Below are 21,974 nucleotides of genomic sequence, written 5' to 3'. Positions count from 1 at the left end.
CTTTGGTTGAAATTCCAAAGGAACATAGAACAGACCTATGATTATCCGCTAAGCCCACTGCCTGGCGTTATCCTCGACTGAATCCATCAAAATTTTAAAGTTGTATTTCCAATTGATGGATTTTATAGGCTCACGATATTTCGGACCTTTTGATGACACATTTCATAGGAAAGTGTTATTAACAATGTTGAGGTCACCGGTAATAACGTGGCCAGTCGGATTATATGTGAATTCGGAAATACCACAAGTGCAATCAGGAGGTTTAGACTATAAGTCGTCAAAATTCAGATCCTGAAAAATCTGTTTGTAATTGAAAATTTTAGTTGCAATATGTTTAGTATAGGTATAAGAAATGATTGGCACAGAATGATCTTTGAAATAAGGAGGTTTTTTCTATTGAACAAATTTATGATGAAGGATATTGCCTAAGTGGACGCCATCGAGACATTTGTTGGCAAAGGAAAGATTAAGGAAAGATCTTTTCTCTTTTTCATCTTTTCCAATGCGGACTGCTTAAAACGTCTGTGACTTGCAATATCCGAAATTATTGCTGTAAGTTTGTATTGGTTTGAATGAGGGTTTGTAACAGTGGTTTCCAAACATAATTTGAACAGAGAATGAAGTTTAGAAAGGGGTAATGAATAAAGTTTGGTTCGAATGTGATGAATACCTAGCGGCTTTTAAATAAATGTCAACAAGTCTTTCATAGAGACATCATGCAGAGTAGGTGATGTATAATGACGATGACTGCGTCTACGTCGAGGAGTAGAGCTGAAAATATTCATCACATTCACCGAGCTACACAAAGGACTAGATTAAAATAGAAAGTGAACTAAATTTTGTTCTATAGTAAAATATGTTGTATGACACAATTTTAATTTTATCGATAAATTATTCAATAGGACTCATTAATAACTTTATAAAAAAGAAGATGTGGTATGATTGCCAATGAGACAACTATTCACAAAAGCCCAATATGACACAAACATTAACAATTATAGGTCACCGTACGGCCTTCAACAATGAGCAAAGCCCATACCGCTTATTATTATTTATCATGTTTATTGGACATGGGAACTGGTAGTCAAAAACGTTAGTCTACAAAATACTATTATGTATCTACAACACACATGCATACATCTTTTATCAAACCTGAACGCATACTTAATATTGACAAACAGTCCCCAAATCAACCTACTTGTTTTGTCTAGCGTATGGCAACTGTAGCAGGAATCGGCACATAGGAACGCTTATCTGGCGGCGACCTAAACTAGAGCATAGTTCAGAAATGTTTGTCGTTTGTTTTCATATGAGAACAATGCGACAGTTTCATAATCACAGTAATAAAAATTTGAATTCACAACTTCATTAATGATTTTCCTTTACTTAATTTGAGCAATAACCTTAATCTGATCTCCCATTTTACCAGCAACCTGTTATTCATAATAATAAGTGCATTAATTGGAACGTGTGTATTCAATACTCTTCAATTTCATAATTTATGTTGTCGTTTTTATTATTCTTTATTTAAATGGCAATGAATCTTCCGTAAAAGCAAAGCGCGTCTGGCGTACAAAAGTGTTAACCTGGTATCAATGATTAGTGTATATCCATATCTTGTACATAGATATGACATGTTCGTCTGGGTCTTGCAAATTCACGTTATTGACCTCACGCTCATAGATATTTTAGCTGCTATTAAGAGTATGTAATAATATTGGTACATGCAAAGATTGAAATGGTACATCGAGCAGGATTCATCAGACCTTGATACATTTCATGGATCAGTGGTATGATAATGTTTGTGTAATTCATAGGACTCTAATGTGCGATGTTACTCTAAAGTGCGATGGTCTTCATAAAAGTACGATGGTGTATCACGCTAAAGTGCGATGGTTGTTTGTTTGCGAAAGTATGATGGAATATCGCGCTAAAATGCGATGGACCAAAAAGGTAATGTTAAAGGGCTTAAAACATTAAAGATGTATATAAATAGTCTTTTTGCAAAAGCTATGGTTTTATAACATATGTGATAGGCTTTATAATGTACCGGTAGGCTTAAGTGATTCTGAATTAATAAAAAGACCGCCCACGTGATAATTGTTAAAATTGTTATTTAGATGTGACAAAAGTCTATATTTCCAGTGTATGATTATTTTTTTTAAATTCGTGCGTATCAAATATTTTGATACTTAGCGTAGCTTGCAGTTCACATGAAGTCTATCCCTTATGTGAACATCTCCCTTTAAAATCGTCATTATAAATCAAAATACAAAATTCGTTCATTGTGTAACATTTATTTGTTTAAATCTTATATTAATGAGAGGAAAATGAAATGTTCTTCGAGCTTTCCCCTTTTGCGCAGTGTTTTGTATATAACCAACACTGTACAAAATAGTGTTTTATTTATTATTTACGTATAAAAACATGTACCTTTATTTTACCGACTTTAGTATGAAAAAAATCGACAATTTTTTACCGGCGTAAACTGCAACATTAACAATGATTTTAATGTTTCCGTTAGCGTCTATTAGAAACAAGTTAAATGATTCTTATGCGTATACTATTGTATCTGTATTTGTATAGAAAACTGGTCGACTGCAGGACACAGGTCCTTATTCCAGCACCCGGAAAAAAGAAACATTTTCCTCAACCAACAAAGCACGGTAAGGTTAAACATAAGTAAGTCATGGACATTTGGTCAAAATTTTTAATCAACTATTCTACATCTATATTTTGGAATGTTCTTTTTTTTTGTACGTTCACGTCATAATCCATAGTAATTTTATTATTTCTATTTTAGCGGACCATTGGAGATTAGCGTGTGTAAGCATAGAACTTTAGCGACAGCCATCGTACTTTAGCGCGACCATCGTACTAAAGCGTCCCATCGTCCGTTCGTCCATTCGTCTGTCCCGTTCAGGTTTAAGTTTTTGGTTGAGATAGTTTTAGATGAAGATAAAGTCCAATCAACTAAAAAACATGTCCTCTATGATATTGTTATACCAAATTAGAGATTTTATTTCATTTTCAAGGTCACCTGTACATAGTAAATGATTCATTGATGGGGCATCTGTGTACTTGGAACAAATTCTGGTAAAGAAAAATATGGCATATTGAGCTGTAGATACTACCAAATTATTTAAAACATTTATATATTTGATGTCATTTGTAAGTGTGGCTAATGACTTTGGATTGACTATATCATCTTTACATTTTCATTAGATGTTATTTATAAGGCTAGCTAGTTTGAATGTGTGGACTAAATCACCTTTACAATGACATTGAATGTTACACGTAAGGATGACTACTGGCACAAAATGGCTTTCATCGTCTTAACATTTATAAAAAAAAAAGTAAAATCACAAAAATACTGAACTCAGAGGAAAATCAATTAGGAAAGTCCATAATCACATGGCAAAATCAAAAAACAAAACGCATCAAAAACGAATGGACAAGAACTGTCATATTCCTGACTTGGTACAGGCATTTTCAAATGTAGAAAATGGTGGATTAAACCTGGTTCTATAGCGCTAACCCTCTCAATTTAATAACAGTCTCATCAAATTCCGTTACATTTACATGATGCGTTAAATAAACAGTCACAATCAATAAAATAGTCAAAATATGGGAACATCAGTCATCATCGTATAACAATTTAACAGGACACAACAACATCTACTATCTACGAACACATGGATTGATTTGAGTGTCTGACGTCAGAAAAATTATATACGTCACATAAATTTGTCGTTCAATGTGCATACAATAGTTATCAAAAGTACCTGGATTATAAACAATTTTAAATTTTACATAGGCAATGAGCGCAGACAGGGTTAAAAAATCGAAAGTATGTAAGAATAAATTACAGAAATCGAACTAGTCCAAAAGTTATACATAGAATTTATGAGAATCCAAAACTTTTAAAAGGAACAATTTAACAGGACACAAAAACCTATCCACGAACACATGGATCTACTTGAGTGTCCGACGTCAGAAAAATTATATACGTCACATAAATTTGTCGTTCAATGTGCATACAAACAATTTTAAAATTTACATAGGCAATGTACGCATACAGGGTTAAAAAATCAAAAGTATGTTAGAATAAATTACAGAAATAGACCGAGATTCAAACTAGTCCAAAAATTATACATAGAATATATGAGAATCCAAAACTTTTTAAAGGGAACAATTTAACAGGACACAATAACATCTACTGTCTAAGAACACATGGATTGATTTGAGTGTCTGACGTTAGAAAAATTATATACGTCACATAAATTTGTTGTTCAATGTGCGTACAAACAATTTAAAAAAAAAAAATTTCATAGGCAATGTACGCATACAGAGTTAAAAAATCAAAAGTATGTAAGAATAAATTACAGAAATAGACCGAGATTCAAACTAGTTCAAAAGTTATACATAGAATTTATGAGAATCCAAAAATTGTCAATTCCACTACGCCATTGATTGATTTTGACGTTTGTGGTTCAACGTATACAAGTAATTCATAATAGAAATATATCATAATGACATATTATAGACAAATATCATACTGACGGGATCTTTTAAAGTACAGAGTCACGTTATAAGCACAAAAGAAATACAAAGAGTCACATATACAAAACAAATCACCAAAAAATGAAAGCCAATACAAACACATTGACGAGATGTATAAGTACCGAGCCACGTCAAACGGATATCACATAAAACCATTCAACAGTAAAAGTAATCTTAATTATAGAACAAAAACAAATAAAAGAACAATAAAACATGTTGTTAAGATGATACACAACATCAGTACGCAGAATCTATACATCAAGACCATCGTGTATTATTTGAGAAGTTGATACGGAATATTTATCAACAAGGTCTTGGTACCTTCCGATGAACTTTTTTAGAAAAAGGACGAGACGTTCTTTGACATACCCCTGGTTCATCAACTTTCTACTCAGACACTGATGACGTTTTACAAAGTCTGAGTAGGAGCTGCAAGCTCTTGAATATCGAATAAGTTGGGAAATATATATCCCATATGCAGGTGAATGTATGTAACATTTAATAAATATAGCTAAACGATTCACTTCCGATGCGCTTTTTGTGAATTTGCTTTCGTCAGGAATGTTACAACAATAGATTTGAATGTATCGAATACATAAATATGCAGCCACGTTAGGAAGCAAATGGCCACCGATAGAGAAGACAAAACAATATAAAATTAAACAATTCTTACATTTTATTTTAATCATACCATTTCTAGGTAGCATATATGCTCATATATCGCCCTCTTCTTTCCTCCGGTCATAACGTTTATTCCTTTAATTTTGGATTGCAACAACTTTTGAAAGCTGAAAAAGAAATTGGTTTTGTCTACATGAATGCTGTTTAAACTTTTTTTTTTCCATATAAATATGTGCAAAAATCAGAGACGGAGTAAAAAAATTATGTCGTCAAGTTACAGTGAGAGCCTTGCTATTTGTCAAATTTAAAAAAATAAATGTGTCTATGAATATATGGTATCACAAAGTCAAAAGGACTCTTTACGAAACTGCAAATATTGTATGATATGATATTTTTGTTGTTTATTTTTATTTTAGATTAACCAAATTCTTCCAAATATGTGAAGATTCGGATCTGACGTGAAAACACAACAAACGAATACTGTATTATTTTGTTTTTGTATAATCAATGCCATAGTAAGACATTCAAAGTTAACATGGATCGAATGAATCCCATTTGTTGTTTAGGGTGGCAGTATACGTAGTAGCTAAGTTTCTCAAGTTAAGTCACATCCTTTTTATATTGTATTCATAAGAGCATGTACACATCACAAAAGGATAAAGAGTCGTTTTAATAAACACAGAAAAAGGAAATAATTCCATTGCGCCTTCGTCTCCAATATATACAGATAAGCTACAGTAGTGGAATGACGACTTATCTAGTCATTGTGTTGTTCTGTTACACCACTCTAGTCCTGTGTTAGTAGATGGTTGGCGCCTTCAAGCTAGTTTAACCCCAACATTCTGTATGTGCCTGTTCCATATAAGGCGCCTGTTATTCAGTGGTTGCTGTTTGATGTTGTATGTCATATTTGTTTTTCGTCTATTAATTTGTTCATAAATCAGGCCGTTAATTTTCCCGTTTTAATTATTTTTCTTTTGTCATTTCGGGCTATTTCAGGATGACTATGCGGTATCAATTTTGGCCATTGTTGGAGACTGTGCAATGATATTTGGTTGTTAGGTCTTTTGTCGAGATTTGACAATCATACCAAATTTCCTTATATATGTTTATACAAATTTAAAATTAAATAAACATACAAAAAATTATATACATTTTGATTAATTTTTGATACTATTAATAATATTAAAATACTGTGTACTTTTACTTTTACGGCATTTCAAATGACTTGTATCTTCCCATCTATAGCCGTGATCACATTCACACGTCTGAGTATTAGTTTGGTATTTTGCATTCGTAGGACATAAATCTGAGGCTGAAACAATACATAAGCGTTTTACTTTGTATCGTGAGTATCGTCACAATATCAAATGTTATGGTTGCTACTTGAAATGTTAAAGAAAATATTGCACAATATGCCAAAGTGACCACATCAGTCACAAATGACTGTCGAGTTAACGGTCATTCAGAGCGGATGGATCTATGAAGAAGCTGTGGACAGAATACAAAAAAGGAGATTTAAAGGCCTCATATATTGAAAACTAACAATGAACCTAAAGCATATATATATGAAATTATGCGATGTGAAAACAAATAAAGACATCATCAGCATTTGAATTGGGATTAAAAAAAACGAAATTACCAATATCAGTCAAATGTAAATATTCCTGGCATTAAAATATAGAAGGAAAAAAATATCTCAGGGTATCGTTGTATCGTATTTTATTTTTACCATTAAATCAAAAGCGTGGGGGTTCTGACAAACATGTAATCATATGTCATCGTCACGGCTAAATCAGGCCGTTATTTTTTCGTTTGAATTGTTTTGATTTTGTCATTTCGAGGCATTTTATAGCTCACTATACGGTATGGGTTTAACTAAAAGTTAAAGCCAGTACCTACGGTTGTTTAGTTCTGTGCTATTTGGTAGCTTGTGAGGAGTTGTTCCAATGTCAATCATACATCATAGGAGAGTTACTAGATGTTTTCATGAGATATGAATACGTTCCTGGTGGACGTTTCGTTCCCGAGGGTATCGCCATCCCAGCGACGAAACGCGCGTCTGGCGTATAAAATTATAATCCTGGTACTTTTGATAACTATTTACCCCACTGGGTCGATGCCACTGCTGGTGGACGTTTCGTCCCCGAGGGTATCACCAGCCCAGTAGTCAGAACTTCGGTGTTGACATGAATATCAATTATATGATCATTTTATAAATTTTCTGTTTACAAACCTTTGAATTTTTCAAAAAACTAAGGATTTTCTTACCCCAGGAGTAGATTACTTTAGCCGTATTTGGCACAACTTTTTGAAATTTTTGGGTCCTCAATGCACTTCAATTTTGTATTTATTTTCTTTTTAACTATTTTGATCTGAGCGTCACTGATGAGTCTTATGTAGACGAAAAGCGCGTCTGGCGTATAAAATTATAATCTGGTACTTTTGATAACTATTGACTAATTGTATCACCTGTTTGATTTACCACATCACCTGCCGGGGCCATCACTTTGACTCTAGAATTTGAGGGATCGTTAGATCCTGGTACTTGAACTTGTGTTTCCTCCTGTCGTGATGACATTTTTAACTTTGAAGTTTGTGATGTGGCTTTCCATTTCTTGAATGACCCTCTTTTATGATTCTTAGAGCGAGAAACTATGAGAAAATATTTGAAAGAAACAAATAATATTACTTTATACTATAAATTAAAAAGAAGTAGAACCCAGTAAGCATAGCAGTTTTACAAAATTGATAAAATTTTAAGGTTCATCTGTTTATTGGAAAGTATAATACTTCTTAACATAAATATGAGTTGTTTTAGACATTACAATGCACTTGTATCGGGTAATAGCTCCAGCAAGTTAAGCAACATTATAGGATTAAACACATTTTGTCTAGAGGTTATTGGTGTGTAAACCGGGGTGATTAACTCACAAACACTTTTATGTCAAGTTTGTGAGTTAGAGACCCGGTTTGCACATTAATAACCTCTAGAAAAAATGTGTTTAATCCTAATAATTCTTCAACAAAACATTCGCGATTATTAATTTACATTATTACTTTGATGGCTAATATATGTACCATCACTGAGAAACACAATGGCATGTCGTAACTAACAGTACGCCGCCAGCTTGACTTTCTAAAAAACTTGCTTGTTGTCAACTTGCTGAAAATCCCAATATGCCTGCTAGAATGTGTATCGCGCATGAATAGATTAAGAAAGTAGTTTCGGAAATATGGTTTATCGAAGTGTAAACAAAGAGAAAAATTCTAATTGGACCAATCCAATTCAAGTATTTATAGATTTGCAAATGATATAAGAATTATTACTTTGAACTGTCTTAAATGGAAATATCTGCAATCGTGTTCAGTATTAATACTTAGATGTAAATTGAATTTGATGATAATACATAACATATATAAAGATTGAGACTGAACACGAATGCGACCACTTTCATTTTTGACAAAAACTATCTGAAGAGTGACATTTTATGGCATATTTGATAGATTTTACTTATTTACGCTTTAAATTGAGCTTCTCTAATGACTCAATCTGTTCAACTCTTTCACATAAACTAATTGGATCGATTGAAGTAGACACGTAAGGGTTTAAAAAATATCCTAAATCGTTCTTCAGATGTACCTGAAGTTTTAGACCAAAATTGGCCCATACCGAACTTACTTCATTGTCAATGAGTGACCAATGAAAGTTCATTGACCCCTATTACTAACAAGTCTTTAAGTTAACATAACGTTTAATTTATGTAGGATGATACCAACACACAAATTTGGTAAACATCCTAACAAATTGAACTAGTTTCTTGATTGGTTTTCTTTTTATCTCGATGGTTGAAAACTATTGGAAGGGTTTTCCTTTACATTTTGAGAGTTTTAATGTACTATTGCCGACATTGCATTATATATGCGATAAGCATAACTTCTGAAAGTTTTTACTTCTGACACTCAGTACCCTATACACCTCAATTTTCGAGATCGTAATTTCCGACCGACACTTTAGCTTAAAGAAAGTAACGAAATCATGCATTAATTTTCGCGGAATTTATTTACGCGATTTTCTGTCATCCGCCAAAATAATCGAAAATAACCCGCTATACGGTATGAGGTATATTCATAGTTTTTGACAATAAACTATTTCGATTGGATATATCCGATAATCCACTGGTATTAATGTAGGAATCCATATTCACATATTTTCTGTACCTTTTCACAAAGCGTATGCATGAATCACTCCCATCAATTATTGTAGTTCTTGGTTTCATATTCTAGTTACGCGCGAGAACAAATTGCAGGTAACATTGGGATATTTATAGAATATTAAGAATATTATAAGCAAAAGCGAATTTGTAAACAAACAAAAAATACATTTAAATTTAACATATAAATGCTTACAATTACTTACAGTTCAAATTTTGTGCTAGAAAAAGAAGTATAAGAAATATATATACTTGAATTTTAACACCTTCCATCTTAGCCAAATTGTGTACTTGTATTGTTCAATTTACTAAATCAACTTCCTCAATAACACGTTTTCTATTGTATAGTTTTATACAGTACATAACAATGTGAAAATATTGTTTAATATTTGCTTGATCCAGCTGTACGGGAACATTGGATTTCAGCTTTATAATGAATAACGATACAAATTTATAATGATAATCGGAACATAATTTGAAATGTTTTTGAAAAGTAAAGATATATTTTGAAAAACTAACATAAATTATATGATGTTTTGTATTTATTCACAGTGACATAATAAAATAAAATATTGAAACAAATGTGTTTTTGACATATTTTTAATGTGTCATGTACTCTGTATTAGGACTGCAAAGTATTAGCAAAAGTTATAGAATAATTAATCGCATTGTTTAGTAAGCTGTTCAGTACAACAACAATGACTTAGTATATTATCTCCAGCTGTTTGGACATTCATCATTTGTATAGGTCAATTAATTAATATACAAATATGGAACTTCAAGGTCAATTCAAAAGTAGAATGTACATGTACATGAGAACTGACAAAATCAAACGTTAGACTTTATCAACAAAAGGAATAAATAGAACCCAAATGTGTTACTCCTGAGTTGGTACAGACATTTTTCGAAAAATGATGGGTTTAACCTAGTTTTTAAGTGATAGCTAAACCTTTCAATTATATTACAGTTGATAATAGTTCCGTTTTATTAGTCAAATTGGATGAGAATACTTCACAAACTCAATAGATTACTGTAACAATAATTGGGATCCAGCAGCCAAAATTGTGTAACCATAATCACAGATAAGCAACTAAACTAACATATGAACAGAATAATTTTAACAAATTAGGAATGTCACCTGTATATACATACTAAGAAATGTAAGTATAGATTCTAACAAATCAGACCCTTTGGCAAGGGTTTTTAGAATAATAATTTTATTATCGAGATTATAACTAATTTGATAATCCGCGAATCTGTTTCTCTTATGATTAGAAAAAACAATTTTCATTTTGTTGTTAAACGAAAATCGCCTATGAGTGCCTTCCACATACCACAAAGTTGTCTATTCCATTAACAATAGATAGCATATGTTGATTTATATGTTATGACTCTTGTATCAATCAATCATCTTCTGATAATTTTTTTTCAATGAGTGCAGAAAGGGATAAAGTGTCAAAAAAACCTGGTGTAGTAATTAAAAAAAAATATCATCGGACGTTCATCTAATATTATCAAGCATTGATTTTTAAACAAAGTTAGTTTGTTTCTTTCTTTTCAAATAAAATCTTCATACTGTTACAAGAAACAGTATGAAACAGGGATAATTAATTTAAGTATTAACATACAGATATATATTGGGAAAACAACCCGATAAAATAATCACAGCAAATGAAGAGTGGGGTTCTACCATCATGATTTAAAAATATATATATTTCAAACGCCATATATTAAAAAGTAAATAAAACAAACTTAAAATATAAAACGAAAACTCAAAACGGTAAGACCCTTAACATTGCTTAACAAATGGTAAAAATAAAAAACTTAAACAAATCAAATGAATGTTAAAGAACTTCCATATTCTTGACTTGGTTCTGGCATTTCCTAAAGGAGATACTGGTGGATTAAACCTGCTTTCATATATAGCCAAAACTTTCACTTGTTGTAAATTTCAATTATATTGTGTTATAATCATGAATCTTATTCTTGAATCATCTTATTATTGGAATATTAGAGGAAAAATTAGATTTGTGACACACATTATTATACGAACAATAATTTGATCTTCACAGAAGGGCTCATAAGCTTGAAATCAAATTATAGTCATATGAAACGAGTGACTTGTGAAAAATAATGTTTATCCAATTATTGAACCAATACATGTATATATCATAAACTTAGTCTTCTGTGCACGGTTTTGTCATTTTTTACGCAAACATTTCGTATAATCGTTATTTTTATTTCACTCTGTCTGCTAGCTAACGTGTAAAAATATGGCAGCTCCTTAATGGTCGTTTTTTAAACCCGTGGTTTACAAAGAAGCATGGACATTGAGCACGTGTATAACATATACAATCAGATAATAGTTTATTTAAATGACAGATGCATGCGTATTGCGATCACCGGGTTTTTACGAAAAGGGTAATGATGAGGTCACTTGCATACATAAAATATGTCGGCGAATTGCTTCTTGGAAGCAAGTAACTAAAACGGGGAAACTTCTTCTAAGTGGTGAAAAATTAGATAATTTCATTTAGATAGAAGTATATGCACATAAGTTTTATAAAGAAAAATTAGATTAAAAAAAAAGAAATAGCACGGTACATTCCTACAACTTCAAATTGAGGCAAGCATTGATTAAAATGAGAACGTTTTGAAACATGCTTTATTGTCTTTATACACTGCAGTCAACACATTTTGTTTTAGAATAAAAAATCTCTTTAGAAGTATACAATAAGTTATGCCTCTTTGGACACAGATGACACGTGAAAGCTTGCGCTAAACTTGATAAGTTATAAACAGGAAACATGAGACGAATGTATGTGTATCACCAAACACTCTACATTCAATGACAGTAAACGTAGATCATCGGTCGACCTTTCGCCTCTCTTCTCCGTCGAGCATATTAAATTTGAATCACTTGGTCTTTATGCAAAATGAACGAAATTAAGTTTCGTAATAGTATAGGTCGTCTTCGTCAATTGAATAAACAGTAATGAAAATTTCTGAATCAGACTGATACAATAATTATGTAAAACATGATTGCAAAGATACTGATTTACTTTTATTTCTTTTTATGTCAATTTGCAAAGGAAAACTTACACATTATGCAGATTTTTGTTTGTTTTCTTCGGTAAACGATCGAAGACGGTTTCACCATCGCTACTTAGAAATGTTGCTTAAATGATTGTACCAATTCTAACCCGACGTTATTGTGTAATATTTATCCAACACTGAATGAAGTTCAAAATCCCTTTTCAGCAATGGAACTACAATCGGACATAGAAATCAAAATAAAATTATATGAGTTGTTCATTGGTACTTCTATATAAAAAAAGAAGATGTGGTATGATTGCCAATGAGACAACTATCCGCAAAAGACCAAAATGACACAAACATTAACAATTATAGGTCACCGTACGGTCTTCAACAATGAGCAAAGCCCATACCGCATATTGTCAGCTATAAAAGGCCCCGATAAGACAATGTAAACCAATTCAAACGAGAAAACTAACGGCCTTATTTATGTAAAAAATGAACGAAAAACAAATATGTAACACATAAACAAACGACAACCACTCAATTACAGGCTCCTGACTTGGGACAGGCACATACATAAATTATGTGGCGGGGTTAAACATGTTAGCGGGATCCCAACCCTCCCCCTAACCTGGGACAGTGGTTTAACAGTACAACATAAGAACGAACTATTCTAGTTCTTTTAAACTTATATGGCATTTGGTCTTGTTATTGTTAAACACTACTATTAAATACACCGTTTTAAAAATTAATGTTTATTAATCAATTAGTGACAACAATTGCTAAACAATTTAGGAGTTAAAGGTAGTCTAAGATAATACCATATGCGACAAATGTATTGCTTTGTGATATGATTCTACATATTTTATAAAATACTACCTCGAAACACATGTTACAACGAAAAACAAGAGATCAATATGGCAGAGTTTCTTATCGGGAACTAACTGTGCACCTTTCTTGTTTCTAATTTCTAATTTTCTTATAAACTGAGTGTTCCTGCAGACACTTGTTTTATAAAGAAAAATTAGATTAAAAAAAAAGAAATAGCACGGTACATTCCTACAACTTCAAATTGAGGCAAGCATTGATTAAAATGAGAACGTTTTGAAACATGCTTTATTGTCTTTATACACTGCAGTCAACACATTTTGTTTTAGAATAAAAAATCTCTTTAGAAGTATACAATAAGTTATGCCTCTTTGGACACAGATGACACGTGAAAGCTTGCGCTAAACTTGATAAGTTATAAACAGGAAACATGAGACGAATGTATGTGTATCACCAAACACTCTACATTCAATGACAGTAAACGTAGATCATCGGTCGACCTTTCGCCTCTCTTCTCCGTCGAGCATATTAAATTTGAATCACTTGGTCTTTATGCAAAATGAACGAAATTAAGTTTCGTAATAGTATAGGTCGTCTTCGTCAATTGAATAAACAGTAATGAAAATTTCTGAATCAGACTGATACAATAATTATGTAAAACATGATTGCAAAGATACTGATTTACTTTTATTTCTTTTTATGTCAATTTGCAAAGGAAAACTTACACATTATGCAGATTTTTGTTTGTTTTCTTCGGTAAACGATCGAAGACGGTTTCACCATCGCTACTTAGAAATGTTGCTTAAATGATTGTACCAATTCTAACCCGACGTTATTGTGTAATATTTATCCAACACTGAATGAAGTTCAAAATCCCTTTTCAGCAATGGAACTACAATCGGACATAGAAATCAAAATAAAATTATATGAGTTGTTCATTGGTACTTCTATATAAAAAAAGAAGATGTGGTATGATTGCCAATGAGACAACTATCCGCAAAAGACCAAAATGACACAAACATTAACAATTATAGGTCACCGTACGGTCTTCAACAATGAGCAAAGCCCATACCGCATATTGTCAGCTATAAAAGGCCCCGATAAGACAATGTAAACCAATTCAAACGAGAAAACTAACGGCCTTATTTATGTAAAAAATGAACGAAAAACAAATATGTAACACATAAACAAACGACAACCACTCAATTACAGGCTCCTGACTTGGGACAGGCACATACATAAATTATGTGGCGGGGTTAAACATGTTAGCGGGATCCCAACCCTCCCCCTAACCTGGGACAGTGGTTTAACAGTACAACATAAGAACGAACTATTCTAGTTCTTTTAAACTTATATGGCATTTGGTCTTGTTATTGTTAAACACTACTATTAAATACACCGTTTTAAAAATTAATGTTTATTAATCAATTAGTGACAACAATTGCTAAACAATTTAGGAGTTAAAGGTAGTCTAAGATAATACCATATGCGACAAATGTATTGCTTTGTGATATGATTCTACATATTTTATAAAATACTACCTCGAAACACATGTTACAACGAAAAACAAGAGATCAATATGGCAGAGTTTCTTATCGGGAACTAACTGTGCACCTTTCTTGTTTCTAATTTCTAATTTTCTTATAAACTGAGTGTTCCTGCAGACACTTGTTTAAAACAAGAGAATCAAATAAGCTAGACTATTCACATATTAACATACAAGCTCATTGATGAAGTTCTTTAAATAAAAATCCAAATTTGTCTAATTGTGTCCTATTAATATACCCTCCGAAACTACCGTTTCCTCTGCATCATTTTTAGACATCAACCTAGAACTTGACAACAACGGTCATTGCAGAACCAGAATCTGTGACAAACGAGACGATTTTGAAAGGATGAATTTTCTTAGCAGCTATATACCAACTTCGCTTGCGTATGAAGAATAAATTTATAAACATATACGTTATTTGAAAGCTCTCAGCTACTACTCACACTTAAGGAAATGTTATCAGTGTCTGAGCAGGGATTTATCAAAGAACGTCTTGTCCTTTTCCCAAAAAACGTCATCAGAAAGAACCAAGACCTAATGATGAAAAATTAAGTGTCTACTCCAAAAAAATACAACTGAGTATTGTCTTGAGTTATAGATAATAAGTGCTTTATTTAACTCTCGTTTCCCCGATATCGTCTTCGTGGTATCATTTTGCTTGATTGTATGAAATTTGACGTGACTAGCTGTTTGTACATCCCGCGATATGGTTTTGACTTTTGAACTTTTGACATTCTTCGTGCAAGTGGTTCCAGAGTAGCAAATCTGACAAAAAGTGTCTTAGCATCGTTGGTTTTTTTTTTTATCATTTTTAATTTCAGAAAATCACTAATTATTCCAGGAATTTAACAAATTCTGATTTCATTAATTCACTGCGACATATATTCTATGAACGGTATGTACTATCAACAACAAATACTTTTTTGTTGACTTCATTGTTAAATTTCAAATTTAATATCTACGACACCTTTTGTGTTTGCGTCTTTGTTAGATTTATTTGTTTGTTTGTTTAAATTTTGTCTGGTATGTTGCAAGTTTGTTATATTTAAACAGTTATGGCTGCTGGAACCCAATTATTGTCATTTCATGTCTGTTTGGGTAACTCGTTAAATTTTGTGAATACATCACAACCCTAAACAACCGTCATACAAGTGGGATGTATAGCTAGCGGTTTTATTCAGAAAGTGTTTTTAATCACGACAGGAATATGGCAGTTGTTTTTCACTTGTTCCATTGACTGAAGGCGTTTTTGTGGTTTTGTGAGTTTTTGTTGACTTCCTTTTTTCTAGTGACTTAGAGTTGGCTATTTGTATGCCCACTTTATGGACATTTTCTGTGCGTCACTCCGTTCGTTCGTTCGTCTATCAGTTCGTCCGTCTGTTCGTTCGTCTGTCCCGCTTCAGGTTAAAACAATTGGTCAAGGTAGTTTTTTTATGAAGTTGTTGAAGTCCTATAAACTTGAAACTTAGTACACATGTTTCCTTTGATATGATCTTTCTAATTTTAAGGATAATTGAGAAATTTGATCCAATGTACAATGAACAAATTCTTGTTTTGTATGTTTAATGTCAAACAGTTTCCAACGACTGAAATTAAGATTCAATCTTTTAATAAACACGTGAACAATTGCCGGTCCGAAGGCATACAGTGGTTTCGATGGACGGTCAGTTTCGGATATCAAATTTATTTCTCAAGCATTGAGATAATATATATCTCCTTGTTTGTCTAATATTTTGTTCTTGTCTCATTTAAGCAATCATGTACGACGGCGATGGTTAAGTTGAAATTATTTCACCGATGTATGCTTAAAAAGATTTCTAGGGTGTAAGCAAGATGTAAATTGTTCCTAAATAAGGCAGTTCGTTTGTTCAAGTCAAGGGTCGAAACATGTGATACAAGTACAATTTTCATTAGTTAGTCATTCAAGCACAAATTTTCCTAATAAATGATAATATATATTAACATCATCGAAGGAATGTGAACATTGCTTCATTCATTTTTTATTTTCATGTTTTCTGTTATATATCGTTGTGTTTTATCTCTCTTAGAATATCAACCACGTTTCTCTGTCCTTACCATTTATTGTATGCTGTCTGTGTGGTTTTAATATTATTAACGAAAAAAACGCTTGTCAAATAAAAAAAGAAAGGATAGGGAACTAAATTAATTCTACATCAGTTTGATATATATGTTTTTGAAATAATGATTGTCATTTTCATGTCATAAGGTAATAAAAAAAATGCATAATTGATTATTTTATTACAGACATGAATATTTTCCTTAGATAAAATATCTCGTTTCTATGACTGCGCATGGTGTTTCTATGGCTGAGAATGGCGTTTATCTTTGGTTACCAATCCACCCAATCCAGGTAGGCCAAAAGCATCTGTAGAAATAAAATGATATATTAGTTTATTTTGACATTTTATTCATTTAAGATTGTGCGCAAAACAAAACAGATATATAATCGCCATTGAGACACATATTCACACCAAAAACAAAGTACAAATAATAGAATGCAAAAAAATACAAAAAAGCGATTCTGTTACATAATGTACGTTGTTCCGCTTTAAAGCGGGTTTTCTTTTGGCAACACAAAAGGTTATCGGTATGTTGAGAGATGATATAGATCGGAAACATCTTTAAAAATGATATTTTCATAATTGCATACTTGATTGATAGTAGGTGTCGCCACTTTAAGGCAAACTATCACTACAGGGTTGTATCGTGGCAACAATTTAATATGAGAAGAAAGCAGTAGTATATCCAGTTTATTCAGGAAATAATTTTGTGGTCCTAGTCAATTCAGATTTGTGTCGACGGCACCTGCCACGAGCGGGTTTATGATTCATAACTTTAGTGTTCATAGGCTAGAGATATAAAACACAATCTACTTCAAACTCCTCGCCTACTGTACAAGGTTATTCTGTTGTGATATGAATGCATACATGATAACGCGGTATTCAAACTTATACTTCGGATATCATTGTGTTTTGTTCTTCGTTATAAAGGCCCATTAAAGCTAGGTTTGTAAGCTCCAGAGTTCACCCTGAAGAAGATGTTAATTTGATGCGATAATCTTCAATTTTACATATTGTTCTTATTTGATGTTTTTCTTTTGACATTTATATTGTAGTCCTCGTTCTTCTTCTTAGTTTTTTTTTTAAAGCTAACAGAACGTTTAATGTCTTAACTGAAAAAATTATGAGAGATACAGTAAAAGTATGTAAGGATTATAACAACTAAATAGCAATTATTACAATCCATACCATTCTTGACCTTGTTACAACTTTCAAATAATCATAATATTTTGGCTATCTGCATCGGAATATTTGAATGTGTATATACTAGTAATGTGAACCGAATAGTGTAGCAGACATGTTTACTAAATCAAAGATAAAAAGTGTATCATAGTATTGACAGTTTGACACCAGATGATGGCAGATCTGTCATATCTTTATTGAAGATGAATTTCAATATAAATATATTAATTTGCACATAAAGAATTTTTATATTTGCTTTTACCAAAGTGATGCCATCAAATTTTAACTGCCGAAACCTTAAAATACTGTCGTGTCCTATGACTATGAGTCGATATACATATCAAAAGTATCAGTACACATGCAGTTTGGCAAAGAATGTGTAAAAGTTTCAATGTTGACCAATAGTTTCCAAATGCCAAACACAAATGTGTAGGAGGCATGCTAACTATGTTACATTTATAGAACAAAGAATTGACAGTTGTAACCTTGATGTTAGCAGATTTATCATGATATCTATTCATGAAAAGTTAAATATAAATTAATAATAATAACGTTATATTGTACGAATAATTGTCATATTTGATAATATTTAAGTAATGCCTCTTTTATGAAGATGAACATCTCAAGATTTAACTGACAGAACACTTAAATAGTGTCGGGTCCCATCGAGCAAGATTCGGTGCATGGTTGCGTGGCTAGCTTATAATAACAAAGGGAAGACTTCGATGTTCCGATGGCTTCATTATTTGGTGTTCATACCATAAAGGTTACCAAATATACAATCGGCGCTTCGTTACATTTTTTTTTTGTTCTGAATGCATCACAAAGCAATTAAACAAAATGTCGAAAATATCACAAGTACGCATGCATATATATATACTAGTATTTATTTACTTATACTAGTATTTATTTACTTATACTAGTATTTATTTACTTATACTAGTATATGAATTGTAAAATTTTGTAACTGATAAAGTGATTTGATTTTTAACCATGACCGTAAATCCCACTATAAAATGACCTTTTCTACAAGAAGAGTAAATGAACTTATTTGATAGCCTACCGTCGTAGTGTTTATAACAGAATATACGATTATCTATTGCGGTTAATTCTTGAAAACCATCATTGCACTGGCATTTCTTTTTGTCTTCGTTGTATGTAGAGTCTTCACTAAGACATTTACACTTTTCCTTGTCTTCATCATAGTCCATTCCTTCTGGACATGTAACACTTTCCCGTTTGTCATCTGACAAAAGCGATGATCTAATCACTTGAACTATTGTCTCCTCTAATGCATTCCCTTTGGTCTTCCTATCTACAAGAAAAGAATATTAATTGAAACATTCAAATTGTCTAAGTGTATCCTATAACCAAGTGTTTGTACATTTCTAAATAGTTAACTGCGAAACCTAAGAAGTTTAGGAAACGCTTGTGTCAAAACATAATTCTAAATAAAAGTAATATGCCATTGATTATATCAGTTGTGTCAGGCTTAAAGATGGGTGAAAGATACCAGAGGGACAGTCAAACTCATAGATAGAAAATAGAAAAATAGCAGTACACAAGACACAACATAGAAAACTACAGACTAAGCAACACGAACCCTCAAACGTCGTTGGGTACAAACGAGATCAAAAGTCGTGGATCCAAATTGTTTTTAACTTTAATATATCAATATTGTCTAAATAGTTTTAGACTATATGAATAAGAAATTTCTGTCTATTTTCAAATAAAAATGATTGTCAACTGAAGGTGTATTTTCTTGTATAGTGCAAAAATTCGAATCGAGCAACTTAACAAGTTTAACTGAACTGTTATGTAATTTTCAAAGTGAGGGTAGTTTCCCAATGCAAAACATTATAACCATTATCCGTGTATGCAAAATAACTATTATGATTAAGATAAATGAACATGTTGATCACAACATTGTTTTTCAATAGTAGCACCATCAAATGAACTCATTCAAATGACAATTAATTATGCCGTACCAAACAAATAGAAACTTACCCAAAGCATACTCATGCGAAATCTGGAATCCTGTAATACACAAAAATAAGAAAAATGAACTGCTTTGCATTTTCCCCCTTTTAAATATCTACAGTATTTTTGTAGTTAGTGAATTTGAGAAGTTTTTGTAAGTGGACTTTATTTCATTTTATATGGTTTGGTCTCCTCAGTGTTCATCTATAAGTGTACGTACTAAACTGTTTTGTAAAATCACAAAGACACAGGTGGTTAATGTTATTGCATCTTTATTAAAATGAAAAAGGAATTAAAGTTTGTACTAAAATGTCAAAGATTTTGAATGACACAATTTTAATTGTATCGACGAATCATTGAATACGATTCATTAAAAACTTTACCTTATAATAATTCAATGGACACGGGAACTGCTGGTTAAAAACTTTAATCTACAGAATACATTATGTATCTACAAAACACATCTTTTATTAAGCCTGAATGCATACGTAATATTTGCAAATATACCCGATACCAATAATAAGTTTTTCAACCTACGTTTTTGTCTAGTTAATGACATCTGTAGCAGAATTCGACACATAGGTATTCTTATCTGGTGGCGACCTAAACTACTGCAATGTTTAGAAATTATAGCCGTTTTTTTTTATATGCGAACAATGCCAGTTTCATGATCGCACTAATTAAAGTTCGAATTCATATATTTTCACTTCAAATAATTTCAGCATATACTTTCGTCAGATCTCCCGTTTTACCAACAATCATTGATTCAGAAAAATAAATGCACGCATAAATTTCTGAATTTACAGAATCAGATAAATGATTAAAATTTCAAAGGAGAACACAGTTTTCGAATTACTAAAGACTGTGTTACCCAGGAATAGATTAGCTTAGCTGTATTTGGCCAAAAAATCGGAATTGTGGGTATTTCATGATCTTTAGTTCCTAAGATTATTTTTGCAGTTTTTAATTTTTTTTCTAAGCGTCAATAAATGTTTTGGCGTACAAAAGTGTTACCCTGTTATCTATGATCAGTTTATTTCCATAGCTTGTACATAGATATGACATTTCCGTCTGGGTATAGTAAATCCTCGTGATTGGATTGAATCTCTTAGTTCTTTGGCTGCTGTTAAATTTTTGTAATGATATTTCTCATTTTCTATTGTGACTAATCGTAATTTTATTCATTCAAGCGTCTTGATGAGCCTTTTGTAGACGAAACGTGCGTCTGGCGCATATATAAAATTTCAATCCTGGTATTTTTGATTTTATTAGTTTATTCACCACAACTGAATCGATGCATCTCCTGTGAGAGTTTATATTCCCCGAGGGTATCACCAGCCCAGTAGTCATCACTTCTATGTTGAGATGAATTATCGTTGACATGGTCATAATTATAAATTAACTGTCTAAAAAATTTTCTACCTAAGTTATAGATTACCTCAGCTGTTTTTGGCAAAACATATATACATTTTTGGTCCCCAAAGCTCTTTAACTTTGTTCTATATTGGTCTTTCAACTTTATTTAGATTCGAAGGTCACTGGCGAGTCTTTTGTAGACGAAACGCGCGTCTGGCGCAAATACAAAAGTTTAATCCTGGTTTGTATGAATAGTGTAATGGCATATGGATGTTTTGCACAGCAAACATGACCTTAACCTCATTTTAAAAATTAGCTACCAATGCTAAGTTTTAGTGGTTTTGTATTTTTTCAGCTAAGAAATGACATGAATGAGGCAGCTACAATTGGTGCATGGAAAAATTGAAAGTGTACATTTCCTTCTAGCAGGATTCATCTGACCATGATAGTTTTCATGGATCAGTGAAATGATTAAGTTTGAGTAATACATTTAATATCATAAATGCTTTTTCAACCTTTTAATAAATGCCAGAGAGGCATGATCTTACACTCCAGGAGTAC

The 21,974-nt window shown here is 32.1% G+C and overlaps 1 protein-coding gene across 1 annotated transcript; it reads right to left on the bottom strand.

Moving 5' to 3' along the window:
- Positions 1 to 17,135: 17,135 nt before the first annotated feature.
- Positions 17,136 to 20,193, bottom strand: LOC134705755 (uncharacterized). The gene is made up of 3 exons (XM_063564472.1): positions 20,085 to 20,193; positions 19,141 to 19,392; positions 17,136 to 17,200 (listed from the first exon to the last, which is right to left on the bottom strand). Exons 1-3 carry the CDS (start codon positions 20,152 to 20,154, stop codon positions 17,136 to 17,138), a joined length of 387 nt encoding a protein of 128 aa, XP_063420542.1. The 5' UTR covers positions 20,155 to 20,193.
- Positions 20,194 to 21,974: the final 1,781 nt, after the last annotated feature.

This window comes from Mytilus trossulus, chromosome 2, assembly GCF_036588685.1.
Source record: "Mytilus trossulus isolate FHL-02 chromosome 2, PNRI_Mtr1.1.1.hap1, whole genome shotgun sequence".
Taxonomy (NCBI): Eukaryota; Metazoa; Mollusca; class Bivalvia; order Mytilida; family Mytilidae; genus Mytilus; species Mytilus trossulus.
The sequence above is the reverse complement of the archived record's forward strand: the minus strand, read 5'-3'. Positions and strand labels throughout refer to the sequence as shown.